Here is a 15213-nt window from a genome sequence, read left to right on the forward strand (position 1 = left end):
GAGTTTTCATGCATTTACTGATTTATGCTGTGTAGTAGGAATCATTTATCAAAGTAAAAGATGTTCGTGTTTCAAAGATGTGGGTAAACTATATATTTGACTAAATATTTTTATTAATCGCAGCATTCAACAGAAGGTGTCAGATTGGCGCCTCTGAACGACAGCAGCCTCGACTTGTCTATGGACAGTGACAACAGCATGTCTGTGCCTTCACCTACGAGTGCTGTGAGGACCAGTCCATTGAACAGTTCTGGCAGCTCTCAGGGGTAAGGAAATGGAGGGAGTGAAGTGGACTGGCTGTTCGCTAAATGCATTTGATGAATCCCCTTGTTAGAGTTGTCTCTTTAGCATATTATTTTTATTCCTTCTGATTCTTTAAAGATAGCAATTAAACTGATTTTGGGGGGAAAGTAATTTTTTTTTATCCTATTGTGTCATACTTGTATTCCATTTTTGAGACAGGTGTATCTTAATTCAGATGTGAATGAATGTTAGTGCTGTAATCCCTCAGATTTCACATATAGATGGTCCCTGACTAACATGGTTTGACTTAAGATGTTTTGACTTCACAGCGGTGTAAAAGCAGTACACAGTCCGTAGAAACCATAATTTGAAGTCTGAATTTTGACCTTTTCTAGGGTAGCAGTACACACCACCATATGATAGTCTTTTGTGGTACCTGGCACAGCAGTGAGCCTTAGCTCCCAGTCAGCCCTGCGCTCCCAGGGTCAGCAGCCACTACTCCCGCAACCATTCTGCACCCCTGCAGCCATTCTGTTTTTCCCTCTTAGTATAATATTCAGTAAATTACAGGAGACAATTAACACTTTTTTACAAAACAGGCTTTGCGTTAGGTGGTTTTGCCCAATTGTAGGCTAATGAGAGTGTCCAGAGCATGTTTAAGGTAGGCTCGCTAAGCTGTGATGTTTGGTGGTTATGTGTATTAAATGCATTTTGGACTTAAGGTATTTTCAGTTTATGGTGGATTGAACTGGATGTAACGCCATCTTAAGAAAGATCTGTATTGAGGCTTCTCCTGCCTCCAGGTGAACTATATGGTGCTAAGGAGAATGGACAAGAGGGACAAAATCGCCTCTCTGTCCTGGGGCTGCTTACATCTGTATAGCTGGGGAGCAGATGTGTGGACATACTGGGGGTCTTCTAAGGAAGGTGAAGGTCTTTGTGGGCTGCTTTTAATTACAGGAAACTTTTATTTATTTATTTATTTTTTAAGAATTAAGTGTCTTTAAAATCATTTAACACAGCTAAACATTTTTGTTAAAGAAATAACATGGCTATGGTGGCAAGAACTAGAACACAAAGAGCTGTATTTATGTTTAATCTTCTGTAAATTTTTCCAGTGTATCCTTGTAGAGTCTTTTTTATTTTTAATGGAAATACTAGGTTACCTTCAAAGGGATTTGTATAAAAGCCTTTTGTATTTTGAGTTCATGCACATGTATGTAAAGTAGTAACTTCAGAGTAATGAAGTAAGGAACTAAGTAAGTAACTGCAGAAGCTTAAACAACGGTAGTTTCCTATGTAATACAGAGTAACATCTGTAAATAAGACTTCTGGATTTTAAGTTTGTAATTGTATATTTGCTTAGCATATTTTGAGTATTTATTATGCACTAACCATTTTGCCAGCTCTTTCTGGTTTTCTTTCTGCATCTGTGGTGGTGCTCTGGCCAGCTCTCCCTTTCTGTTTAGATCATTAGATGTGTGTGCCTTTGAGGATGCTCTTGTCCTGGCTCAGTATTCTCCCTGGGGGAGTGGGGTCATCTGTGCTTATTGACTGCATTTACTTCTGTGTACCAGTGAACGCCAAAACTTTTTTTTTTTAAGATTTATTTATTTGGGAAAGCATAAATGGGAGGGACAGAGAGAAAGGAAGAGTGAGAATCCAGCAGACCCCGTGCTGAGCACAGAGCCTGAAATAGGGCTCAATCCCAGGGCCCCAAGATCATGACCTGAGCCGAAACCACGTGATAAACACTTAATCGACTGAGCCATCCGGGCGCCCCTGAACTCCAAAGCTTTAATAAGCTGACAGTCCTGGTTAAATGCAGATGTCTTGTAGGCACCAAAAGTTGAAGTCCTTTCTTGCCGCCACCTTGTCAGGGCGTCATTGTGCCACAGTTGCAGAGTGCCAGCTGTAGCGAGGGAGTGAGAATAACCAGGGGACTTTGTGCTTTTATTTTTCTTTCAAGGGGTAATTAAAATGAGATTATTTAACTGCGATAGGATTTATTTGAGACAAAAAAGTTGAAGAGATAGAGTAAAGAATGGATGATTTCAGTTTCCTGAAATGACAGGAGGGAGTAGGATCCAGAACATAGAAGAGGAGGGATGGCATTGAAAGCCTTTGTTGTTTATCTGGGCCACTGGGTGGTCTTTTAGGGTGTCACGAACCCTTAGAAATTTATTTCTGTTTCTTAGACCATCTTCTTATTTATAGCCTTTGACAGGATTTTCTTAAACCTCAGATCCATTAAGTCTTTTCCCCTAAATCAGATACAGATTGTTTTTAAAACTGTCCTGTTTAATAGGCTAGTCACTAGCCAAATTTAAATGTGGTGATTTAAATTTATTAATATTAAATAAAATACTCAGTTTCTCACCAACCATATATCAAGTGCAGAGTAGCTGCATCTGTATGGTGACTACCGTACTGGATAGCACAGCTGTGAGACATTGTTCCAGAGGGTTCTGTGGGACAGCACTGCTTTAGAGTGAGCGCTTTGGGTTGTTGGTCATATTTATCAAATAAAGTCAGTTACTGATGTATACACAGAAGTAAAACCAAACAATCATTTCCTTCAAATAATAATTTCCATATTAAATTTTGTTACGGAATTTTATTTTATACTTTCCTGTTTGCGATTTTCACTTTTTTTTTTTTTTTTTTTTTTTAGCAGAAACAGTCCTGCTCCAGCTGTAACAGCAGCATCTGTGACCAACATACAGGCTACTGAAGTTTCTGTGCCACAAGTAAATTCCAGTGAAAGCTCAGGGGGTAAGGAGATGGGGTTGACAGGCTTGAGAATCCTTACACAGTGTTTGGTGTTAGCCTTCATTTCAAAGGGTAGCTTTATTTGTTGATTAAGTGGTTCGAATTCAGTTTTTTAATGTTACTGTGTTATTATTGATGAAAAAATAAAACTCAGAGACTTAAAGCTTTACTTGTAACTTGCTGTTGACAGGATTTACTGTAATTTTTATGGTGTTCATGTACTTACCTACTTAGGTACATCGAGTGAAAGCATTCCTCAAACTGCCACACAACCAGCCATTTCACCACCACCAAAGCCTACGGTCTCCAGAGTTGTTTCTTCAACACGTCTGGTAAACCCACCACCTAGACCTTCAGGAAATGCAGCAACAAAAATACCTAACCCTATAGTAGGAGTCAAGAGGACGTCCTCACCTCATAAAGAAGAGAGTCCTAAGAAAACCAAAACAGAAGAGGTATCTATATATTAGTTAGCCATGGGAATACCAGTCTGCCTATTTTAAAGTCCAATAGAAGAAAATCTTTGTGAGCCAAAATTAAGAAGCAGCAAGGAAGAAAGCATTTAGAAAATGTTCAGGTAGTGCCTTAGGGCCATAGTCTCTCTTCACCCTTCTACCGTCTCAGTGCCTACCTCGTCCATAAAGCTGGGCCTCGTTTAAACTTAGCTTGTCTAGTCTATAGCACAGTTTAGCATGTCATCTCAATTTCTCTTTCTCTCGTAGCTGTATCTTTTACGTGTACTGATTCTTTGATAGCCCCTTTGGACATAGTTCCAGGATCCAAGTGGAGTTTTGGAGTTTCTTACACCATACTTGGTGTTACAGGGTTACTGACTATGAGAGGTTTTCAGGGAATTCTTACTGAATAACTGGCCAAAGTTGCAAAGTCAGATTAATTTTGAGACCTTGAATAACTGTTTCCTCCAACCCTTCAGGAAAATTTTCTCACAATACTTTCACTTTTTATAGTGGCCAATTTGCCTTGCCAAAGTCTCAGATAGTTTTAGGGAAACCGTTAAAAGTGTACGTTGATTTTGGTGTGTGTTTTGAAATATAAAACAGAAGAGAGTAGGCTTGTCACACAATTTCATTGCTCCCTGGACTCACTCTCTTGTTTTTTTCCAGTTAGTAGGACAGTCACTGTTGTCCCAGAGATGACAGTCCAAAAACTAATTTCATTGTGATTTTTGGTTGAAATTTTGTTACTTAGGAATTTACTCATTTCATCAAAGTTTCTTTAGAATGGGAAAAAAAAAATCTGGATTTTTCTCATGAGAGTGAGTGTTTTGATCTGTAATAGTGAAATGTTATTGTCACTAATTTGTAAGTGTTCTATTCCCTAGCTTATTCTGAAGCCTATTGGTTTAGATTTTTTTTGAATATGGTCCCTATTAACTGAATATGAATAACTTGATGAATTTTGTCACTCTAATGGTCCTGAATTAAGAATGATTATATCATATCATGCTTTACAACTCCTATCCTGAAAACCCATCTGCGTAGTTAATTCTTAAGGCAATGATTTTCAGCCTTGCTTGCATATCAGAATTTTTCAGAGTGATTTTTCCCTCCCTCCTCATAGAGATTTTACAGCCTCCTCCAGATACACTGAATCAGAGACTCCAGAAGTTAGGCCTGGGAATCTTTTATTCAAACCCCCAGTGCCGCATGACTTTGTTGTGCAGCAACCTAAAAGTGTGCTGGTTTTGGTGGAACTGCACATTTTGTGTGTCTCTTGATACTTGTTTGGAATTTGGCAGAGCATTGCAGAATTCAGAACTCACATTTCTTTTGATCTTAGTAAAGTACACGTAAGGATAACTGGAGATGCCTATTCATTCTGTTTACTTCTGTTAATGGTTTAATCCCTTAATGGCTCCTGAGAGCTCTGACTCATGGAGTACCGGCATAATGTTGGTAGTTTCATTTGCACTTACCTTGGTAGAAAACACTCCTGTTTCCTGTCTAGATACGAAGGCAGTAGGATTATAGGATTTTTTAACTTACTATGGACAATTTTAAGTCTGTACACAAGTAGAGAGTCATTCCCACTGCAGCTTTGGGAACAGTGGGCTCTGCCAGTCCCTACACCCTTCATTCTGTGGGCCTTTTCCATCTCCCTCTATCTGTATTACAGAAATTAAAAATCCAGACATCATATATCATCAGTATTTTTTAAATCATGTATCTAAAAGATAAGGATTACAAAAAAGAAAGCATAAATAAACTAAACTTATCCTGCTTAGAAAAATCAAATATCTAGTCAGTGCTCAACTGACCCCGATTGCATCATCATTGATTTTTTTTTTTTAGTCTTTGTTCCATTCTGTAACTACATAAGATCCCTGTGTAGCTATTTATTGATTTCTCTTAAGTATTCTTTAAAACAGACTTCCCTCCCTTTTTTCCCTGCAATTTTTGTTTTGTTTTTTTATGTTTTCTCAGAGTCTGGGTTTTGTTTATCGCAGCCTCATGGAGTTGACTAACAAAAACAGCTTTATGATATACAAGAGACGTGAGGGTCTGAGGTATCTCATGGGCTGATCTCCTCATTTCCCAGAAGGAGGAGTTTGAGTTTCAGTGGTTTTTCCATTTATAAGGCTAATTAAAGTCAGGTAGGATTAGAATCCAGGCCTAAATCTCATGGTGCTAAAGGAGAAGATTATTATGAATATCATCACTTTGGAGGTCTCCTCAACTGGATCTCTTATTTTCTGTTAATGAGTACTTGGTATTAGAAATTTTAACCAGGTAGAAACACTGGTCTTAATCGTGTGCTAACATGTATACAGACAGGGAGGTTCAGGGTGGTCAGGAGGTGTACTGCCCCTTGATTTGCATCATAGGCGAAGGCTTTACAGATATGTAAAATAAAAATAGACTAATGTTTGCCCTGGATTGTATGGTTAAGTGATGCTACCTATGTATTTTTAAACTTTTTCTTATGGAAAATTTCAAACATGTACAAAATTTTAATGAACAGTCCTGTTTGTATCACTTAGCTTCCACATTTAACAGCTCACGGCCAGTCTCCTTCATCTACACATCTACTTCCTTTCCCTTGTTATGAAGCAAATCCCAGGCGTAGCATTTCAGCCATAAATATTCTGTGTGTATCGAAAGATAAAGATTTCTGAAAACACAACTACAGTATATTATCACCATATGTGTGCGTGTGTACATACCTATATATGTATATGCCAGTATATTTACGAGTATTAGCAATAATTCCATAATGCTACGTATCCAGTCAGGTTTGATATTTGCCTAGTTATGACAAATTACTGTTCTTGAAGTTTGTAATGTTTGCAGGATACAAATAAGATCCTTATTAGAATTTGTTAACTGTTAAATCTCTTCTACTCATAGAAACATAGTTTCTATGTCTTGTTATAAAGCTGCATTTAAAATTATAATTATGCCTAGTAAATACAGCAGAGAAATTAGGGTTAAAGTAGTTATTCTTAAAGGGATGTTAATTGCAAATATGGGAAAGTGCAGCCATCTTTGGCCTCCCTTTTCCTTCCTTTATCAAATGAGTTGTTTTTTAATATAACCCTAATAAATTAAAAAATTAAGACTGCGAAGAGAGCATTTCTCAAACCACCTGTTCTTCAGGATGTTATTAAGTTTTACTAAGCCAGGGGGATTCTGTGGTTAATAAGTTGGGGAAAGTTAAAGAAGTATTCTTTATAGAACTTCTCAGAACCTTTTATAAAAAGTGCTGATATGTATGTGAATTTCCCAGAATGGGGGGTGATAGGATTCCAAGTTTCTAAATTGTTAGATCAAAGAACTCTTTTTTTTCTCTTCCTTACAAAAAATATTTTATGAACTTAGTGGTTTTAGGAAAGTACTTTAGGTGGTATTGCTTAACAGTAACAGCTTTCTTCGTATTCTTTGTTTGGAAGATATTGAAGCTGAATTAAATACGTTACATTAAAAATTTTTTTCAAGTGAATGAGTAATCTACTTTAAGGCCATAGTTGATCTTACAGGTTAAATTATTTTATAATTAAAAAATTTTTTTTATCAATTAAAGCATTGATTGGCAAATAATCTAAATTTTTCATTTTAGAGAATAAAGCTTTTTTTTTCAAAAACAGGATGAAACAAGCGAAGATGCTAACTGTCTTGCTTTGAGTGGACATGATAAAACAGAAACAAAGGTATACTAATTTAGCCTTGAAATACATACACAAGAGTACGGAAGATGTGATAGAAATGTCTCTAGAATATTGTACTGTCTTTTTCGTTCTCTAGGTTGTAGGTTGTTTTTAGTATTCTTTTTAGAGAAGTGTTTGTCCCTTTTGAATGTTAATTTATAATGGTGAAATTGAATTTCTCAAATGTTTGAGTTCCTTCTAAATGCAGAGTAATCTGGGTGGATACTGAATGGCATAAAATGACAAGTGAGCCATGTTCCGTGCCTTTAAAGGAACTTGTAATTAAGTAGAGAAGATAAGAGGTAGGAGCAACTAATTATATTATCAGAGAAGATCAGAGTAATTGAGGCTGCTGGGGTGGTGTGAAGGGCAGGAGCAGTGGGTTGTTATTTCTGACTGAAGAAATATTAAGAGGCTTTGTAGGAAGACCATGTAGTATTTGACATAGTCCTTGAAGGATATGTAGGATTTGAGGCAGTCCAAGATGAGAAGGTCATCTCACACTTGGTGCGAACGTATGGTATGTTTTGAGAACCAGTGTTTGGCAGAAGGTTCTGGCAAGAGCCTTTTGGAGTGCATGGGGCCTGAGATGAGGTAGATGAGATGAGAGAGAGTGGTTTAGCCAAACCACATTAGACTCCGGACATCATTTTTTCAGAAATTGGAATGTACTGTAGGCTTTTAACTTTTTCTTCTTATTGTAGAAAATTTGGAAATCCTCCTCCTCCCAAATTATTCCCATAATCGACATTTTAGGAAGTATTCTTTTGGGTCTTTATAGATTTTATTTGGGCACACATACTAATGCCTTTTGCTTTCAAATCTTTATTCATTCTGTAAACCAGGAAAAATTGTTCCTTTGATTATATAATTTACAAATTATTAATAGCTATCTTAAGGCCATAACCATATTGTATTCAACCAGTTCCAATTGTTGCAGTTATTTCTGTTAAAAAAAAAGAGAGTTCTTTCTTACTGTAGTATTGACTGTGGGTAAATACCTGCTGTCCATTTATATTTATTAGACTAAATTAATGAAAAAGGAGTTACTGAGGCAAATAGTATGCTTACTTGTAAAACTCAGTAGATCACTCCAGTTTGTGCTTCAGAAAGCCCGTGCTTCCATTTCTGTTACCTGCATCCTGTTTACCCTCTTTTGTTTCATAAGAGAAAATTGACATTTCATTGTTTTATTACTATATATGTTGTTTTACAGAAATTCAGATTTTTACATGTTTATTTTCATCTGTTTCTGGATATATGTTGTATTTTGTTTTGTGCACAGCTTTAAAAACGTTGAGAGCAGTGGCATGACGTGCTTCTCCCTGTATTTTCAGATAATACATAGAGTAGATCAGTACATTGATTTTTGAGGAGGGGGAGGAAAAACAAAAAAAAAAGAGGAATATTTTAGGGACTTTTTTCTACTTTTAATCAAAGGTGTGGGAGCAGTTTTTATCCTTTTGAAAAGGTAGTTTTATTTAATAATATTAACCAGGTTTTGTTTTTTTCACATAAGCTAGGGCTTAGATTTCTAGTGTATTAATTATTGTCTGGGCAACATTTCATAATGTGCCTGTGTGTGTCTTTAATTATTATCTGCTCCAAATGTCTAAGTTGGAGGTAGTTGGAAAGTCAGGAGATATTCTGACCGTGCCCGTGGACTTGAAGTAGGCAAATAGAAATACATGCGATGTGACGGGCGAGGCGGCCTGCGGCCAGGCTCGCTACATGATCTTGTGATGTGGTCCCGTCTTTCTCTTGATCCTCCTGTCTTCCAGGTTGTCTTCTTTATTAGCCACCAAACCCAGTCATGTTCTTTTATTCTTTTTTTAAGTCTCTTTCCTCCCCCGTCCTCTTTGTCTCACAGGAACAACTTGATACAGAGACAAGTACAGCTCAATCAGAAACTATTCACACAGCGGCTGCTCTGTTGGCCTCTCAGGTACTAAGTGCAAAAAGCAAGGAGAGTTTTATAAATGTTAACATGACTGTGGTATAATGAACTGAAATGAGCATATACAGAAGGCTGTTGAAATTCTCACTGTAACAGTGATTAACTCACTCGTGTATCAGTGTGTATCGTAGTTTCAAGGTAGGGCATCAGATTCGGTAGAACCGTTGTTTTGCACTGTCAAGATGCTAACCCATCTCCTTACAGGTTACTTGATATTGCAAATTATTTAAATCCTCACTAGTCACAATATGCAGTATTCATATAAAGGTTTTCTCTACAGATCAAAGAGTGAATTTTGAATCATGACAGAACTAAAAAACATTTCTTTGTGGATCTTTTTGTGAGGTTAAAATGATTTTTTCTTTTTAAAATGTGTTTCTGTCTCACATTTTACTCCTGATTTTCAATTATTAATTTAATGTAACCCGTAATTCTTTCAAATTTTTTATTTGTCCTAGAAATTTTGTGATTGTCCCTTCTTATATACAGTAGGCACCTAGAATCAGTTTCTTTTTGAATACTGATTTGTGAACCTTCGTTTGGTTTGTGAAACAATGGTTTTCTTTTTGAACCCTTTCAGTGTGAGTATATGTGGGATCTGGGGTATACTCTGACACATAGTAAATACTTTCTTTAAGTAGACGTGGAGCTGGTGACGCTCTGCAGCCCCACTGAGGTCGTTGCTGCTCACGGTGAGGCTGCAGAACTGGCGCAGTGATATTTGCTGCTTTGTGGCTCAGAGTTAATTAATGTGGTCATTTTAAGATGTGTTTTTGCTAACTATTAACCCTCATAGCCTCTAAAGGGAGAAATACCATTTTGACTTTCTAGAATGTCTTTTATTTCCATAATTTTTATCTAATAAAAATTTGGGATGGAGGAAGTAACTAAAACAACACGAGGAAATATGCTTGGCATTGATACCTGGACTAAGTAGTCTGTCAGGCTTAAGCTCCTGTGATGTGACTGCATGTCTTTTGGCCTGTCACAGTCCTCTGGGGAACTGTTTTCAAAGTTTGTCTTACTAAATTCATCCCTATGGTGATGAGTACTCGTGGGTAATTTACCTTTTTGTATTTTTATGGGGAGGTAGAACTTAATTTCTAATGGAAAGATTTGTAGAGACATTGAGAGAAAAATGACCCAGTTAAGAAAAAGAATGATGATGTAGATTACAAAAAAAAAAAAATACCTATATTTGGTGATATAAGGGGTATATGTCTTTCCGGGAGAGAATTATACTATTGTGGCTGTGTGTAATAGAGAATCCTTATTGTTTTGAGATAACTTGAGATACTTACAAAACATCTCTGGGATTTGCTTCAGAGTAAGCTTGGGAGTGAAGGTGGGGGGACAGTGGATGGTTCTGGTTGGGCCGCTGGCTAAGCTTGGTAATGGCTATATGGGATTCATCATCATAGAACGCGCTCTACTTGTGTGGATGCTTGGAATTTCCCATAATAAAACATTTAAAAATTTCTCTCTCTGTTTTTGAATGTTAAAGAAGGCTTGTGATTTAATTGTTTTTTTAACATGAAGTTTTCCTAAAATTTAGAATAACTAAATTATTGCTGAGTTGTATAGACTTAATTTAATAATGTATAGGGTCAGAAAATAATGTCTTGGTAACTGCTTCTCCAGGGTGTGAGGTGAACTTTAAGTGTTCTCCCACACGGGGGTGCTCCAGCACCAGTTAACTTCACAGCTGTTAGTGTTACTATGAGTAAATACAGTTTAACATGACTTTAATAATTATATGATAGGTCATTCTTAGAGGAGTGTGGCTGTAAAAGCTGTATTTTAAGATTACTTAAGAGTTTTCTGTGTATTGCTAAAATATTCATATTTTATTATCTGAAAATTACAAGTATAGAACAAATAATCTCATAGTAATAGTCATATTTATTTGCACTTTATTCTTGTTTCTCTTTAAATTTTTAGTACTTCTATGGTAAGGTTTCCATCCATTTCTTAGAGAGTCAAGCAGTGGAACGTAAATCTCATTTTTAAGTTACAGTGCTTTGAACAATGTTGTGTTCTTTGCTTTCGTTCTCAGAAAACATCCAGTACAGACCTTTCTGATATCCCTGCTCTCCCTGCAAATCCTATTCCTGTTATCAAGAATTCAATAAAACTGAGATTGAATCGGTAAAAACAACCTCAGGGGTCCATAAACAATCTCTGCCAACTCAACCTGTTGTCTTCAAATGCTAAAAAAGGAGAATGGAGGGTACAAGACTAGACATGACTGAAAATGGATTTAGGTTTTTTTGGTGACCTCCCTTACTGGGCTAATCAGCACTTGATCGGAAGTCCAGGTTAGTATGTGAAGCCAGGAGTACTATTATTATTGTGTTAGCAACAGTTGCGTTAACTATTTCAAAAAATTACTGCCTTTAACAAAAAAATGAAAACAAAAAAAAAACCAACCTCAAGCTATATTTGTATCCATAATTTGACATCTGGATTGGGTTTATGTTTGATGCATTGTTTGGAAAATTTGCAATACAAACTGGCATAAGAATTCCTTGTTCAATGATGCACTTTTATGTATTTTTTTATTAGAAAGTAGAACTAATTTTAGATTTTCAGCTTGATGGATTTTCATTTTTTCCTGAAAAATTTCCTTTACCATTAGTCTTCAAATCGGATACCATTGTGCAGTGGCATACTGTTCTACTTCAGAGAAAGGATGAAAGGACACCTAGTTCAGTCCCTGTGCGGTAGCTGCAGCCCTTAACAATGAAATGTCAACTCTAAGGGTGTATATTTGACATTGAAATAATAATTAGGAAATAGTTGGTTTTGATGGGGTCATGATTAAGAAGTGATATATTAGTTTTATTTATAGAATTGTCTAGAGTGCATACAAATCAGCGATCAGCCAGCAAATATTTTTCTTTGAGCTTATTAAGCTCCATATTCTTTTGCCTTCAGTCTGTTGTCTTTGAAACAAAGCTCTTTGCTCCTTCCCCCTTTTCTTTTTCCCTCTTTGCTTATATGCATAAGATAGAACTTAATTTCATAAGAAACAAAATGCCAGTATTTTCTTAAGCCATGATGTGAAGCCAATGATCCTGTGGCCATGCGGCACAGAGCACTAAATTTCGGTCTCGGGGCTGAAACTTTAGGGTGACTAAAAGAAATGCGAGTGGAATGTGATGCCCTGTCTGGGACGGCCATTCGATCTCTGGACATGCGGAATTTTGTACACTCCACAGAACAACTCTCTGTAGTAAAGTTGATTTTCAATTTTAAACACGTGGGCAAAAGGCATTTTCTCCAAGAATTTTAAAGTAATTTTTATTTTTAAATGGTTGACCAAAATTTGTCAGTAAATTTTACATGTAGAAACATTTTAAAAATCATTTCTAGCAAGCACTTGGCATCTAGTCAGCTCTCTTCTCCTTTTTCATTTTGTTTTATCCGATCAATAGATTAGGAACTCCTTTCTGCAAAGAAAAGAAGTCCTCATAATTAAGCAGCAGAGCATCCATCGTCACTAAGTATGAGGGGTGCCGGATGTTGATAAAGTTAGTTATTCTTTCCTAATCTGGACAAAGCAGACCTAGCGTTTTCTGATGAGCATGTTTATGAATCTTCATCGTGCTCCGTCCTATCACATGTGCATTTTCCATGTTAAACTGCAGTTACTTAAACTCTTCCCCATCCTCCTAAATTAATTTTCCAAAGTTGGAGTGTAGTCTTTCCCCTTAGGCTATGCATTAATTGAGGCTTTCTTTTCAACGTACCTTATGATGTCTAGTAGGCAGTGTTTCCGCTTCCCACATCTTCGCTCCGCACACTCACCTTGCCCTTCCTCCCACCACCTAAGAAAAAAAGATGGTCATGCTAACAGGTGAAGTGTACAAGGTGTGTGTGTGTTTTGTGTAGCTTCAGAGTTAGATTGAAATTGCCAGGCGCAGACTTAGTCTTGTCATTCTGTTTACACATTGGGGGAAAAATTCAGTTTATTAAACGTTTCATGTAACTGCACCCAAGTTTTGCCAAGCTGGAAACTTGGACCTTTTCTGTGTAGTGACTTTTTAATTCTAGTTTTCATAACCTGGAGATCAGACTGTTGCTTTCGCATGATGTATGTAGTGTCTCATGACTGGAGTTTGCTTTGTTTTATAGTATCTGTACTCCTTGTATTTTTCAAGAGCTATTTTGTAAACAGATGATGTATTTCTCCATTGAAAACACAATAAAAAAAAAAAAACAGCACAATCCCACAGTCGGCTGGTTTCTTTTGACTGACTTTATTTCTCTTGTTTTTCAGTGATAAATCGGTTCTGCTTTAAAGTTTATAGTGTGGCCGTAAGTGAAGATTTGCAAAAGAATTTACTTTGTTTACATTTAGAGACGATGTGCTTCTGGTTCGTTTATGCTGTTGGCGGCAGCCTAGTATTAACTGATACCTTCCGTGATCACTGTTCTTCATATAAATGATCATTGGGGAGGAAAACGTGAATGTAGTCACTAATAATTCCCTCTCCACCATCCCATTGCCCACAGAACTTATTTTGTGCATGTAGACTCTATGCCTTTTCTGTATATTTGTTTCGTGCATGTAGACTGTGTACTGCTGGTTCATTTCCTTTTCAGAACTGTTGGTTTTCAATGCAGTTGGTGATTTATCTTTATGTCAGCAGGTGGCACTGTTGTTTTTCAGTGAATTTAGGATTATAGACCACAAACCGGCTAGGATCTTCTGTTTCTCATTTTACTAAACCCAAATCAGATACTGCTTTTTTTAAACCCCCAAATGCTCAATATTGGATACGAAACTCATGGATTAGGAGAGAACTGCTTTGAATGTTTGTAATGGCCAACTCCTGACTCTGGCGATCTTAAGTGCTTCGAGTGGAGGGATGGACCTTCTGATGTCAAAGCCATTATTCTAATGAACATGCAGTTGTGTTTATTTTTTTCCGAAATTCCAAATTCTGATACCTTTATTATATATAAAACAAGATATGACTGCAACATACGATGACTTGTCATTAAGCTTTTGAGACTGTTCAGTAAAAGGGAAGATACTGTACAAATTACCCTTGACTCCATTGTTCACATCTACAGAGTTGAACTTGGGGGACTTCCTCTACCTCGATAGACACCTAAACATGGGACTGAATTGCCCACTTTCGGACTTTGATCGCCCACATGGTCTTTTGGCTTTTCGTGCATCTTGCTGAATTTGTAAAACAATTGGAAGTTGTGTGTTTTGTGGCTCTGGGTATATTCTGGAATAAAGTTTGTATTTTTCTAATTAACACCTGTTTTTTTCTCCACACAGAAAAATGTTTTAGAGCTCTGCGTAGTATTAATTCTGCCTGCACTCAAGGTGGCAATGAATGATCAGCAGCTCCAAGTAGTAATTTATGTAGGAAAGGGTAGGTCGTTAACATCCATCAGCTTGTAGACCAGGCCCTGGGAATGCTCACTGTTCGTGCACTTAAATGCATTTAAGCAAAAAGAGAAACTGTTTATCTAAAAAGGTATTGAATAATCCTTTGGCTATACTTTTGCCTATTTTAATTCTGATAAAAGAACAGCACAAGGAAAATTAATTGCTTTTAGCCTGAATTGTGTGTTTTTTGTTTTTGTTTTTGTTTTTAATTCTCTGCTTTATTCCTTCACTGTTTTTTTTCCAAACCAGAATCCAAATGGATGCTGTCTTAACTTAGGCCTGAACTTCTTGGTACATGAGCAATTAAGTGTGTTCTGTAATAAACATGACTTTCAGTCATAGAGCGACAAGTGGTCTGTTTATTTCTGTGTAGTATCTGTTTTTCATATTTGTATAATCAATTTATTCATCCTTTCTCTATACTTACCAGTTTAAACATTCTTGTGACATCTTACGTAGCTTTACTGGCATCAAGAACGATAGCATCAGTATTTCTGAGCCATGTATTTTAGAAGTGGTTGCGTATACTTCATCCTAGAACTGATTTCATATACTTGGGAAGTCATTTCAACTTCTGCTGCTCTTCCTCAGAGACATATTTTTTTCTCCCTGTTCTGCGAACATCATTGTAGCTGATCAGTGATCAATCATACATGGATTTTG

At 36.8% G+C, this 15213-nt stretch overlaps 1 protein-coding gene across 4 annotated transcripts in view; it reads left to right on the forward strand.

The window, feature by feature from the left end:
* The window catches only part of LOC111148683 (poly(A) polymerase alpha), a 58985-nt gene extending 44572 nt beyond the window's left edge, over positions 1 to 14413 (forward strand). Inside the window, exons 17-22 of one of the 4 annotated variants that reach the window (XM_022505458.1) lie at positions 124 to 266; positions 2918 to 3018; positions 3250 to 3470; positions 7121 to 7183; positions 9051 to 9125; positions 11194 to 14413. In XM_022505458.1, the coding sequence (XP_022361166.1) occupies positions 124 to 266; positions 2918 to 3018; positions 3250 to 3470; positions 7121 to 7183; positions 9051 to 9125; positions 11194 to 11289 (699 nt within the window). In that variant the 3' untranslated portion in view covers positions 11290 to 14413. The remainder of the gene's footprint in view (positions 1 to 123; positions 267 to 2917; positions 3019 to 3249; positions 3471 to 7120; positions 7184 to 9050; positions 9126 to 11193) is intronic. The other 3 variants (XM_022505460.1, XM_022505461.1, XM_022505462.1) reach the window with 3 other exon arrangements.
* The last annotated feature ends 800 nt before the right edge of the window (positions 14414 to 15213 follow it).

Source organism: Enhydra lutris, unplaced genomic scaffold, assembly GCF_002288905.1.
Source record: "Enhydra lutris kenyoni isolate GAN:26980312 unplaced genomic scaffold, ASM228890v2 scaffoldscaffold20, whole genome shotgun sequence".
In the NCBI taxonomy this organism is placed as follows: domain Eukaryota; kingdom Metazoa; phylum Chordata; class Mammalia; order Carnivora; family Mustelidae; genus Enhydra; species Enhydra lutris.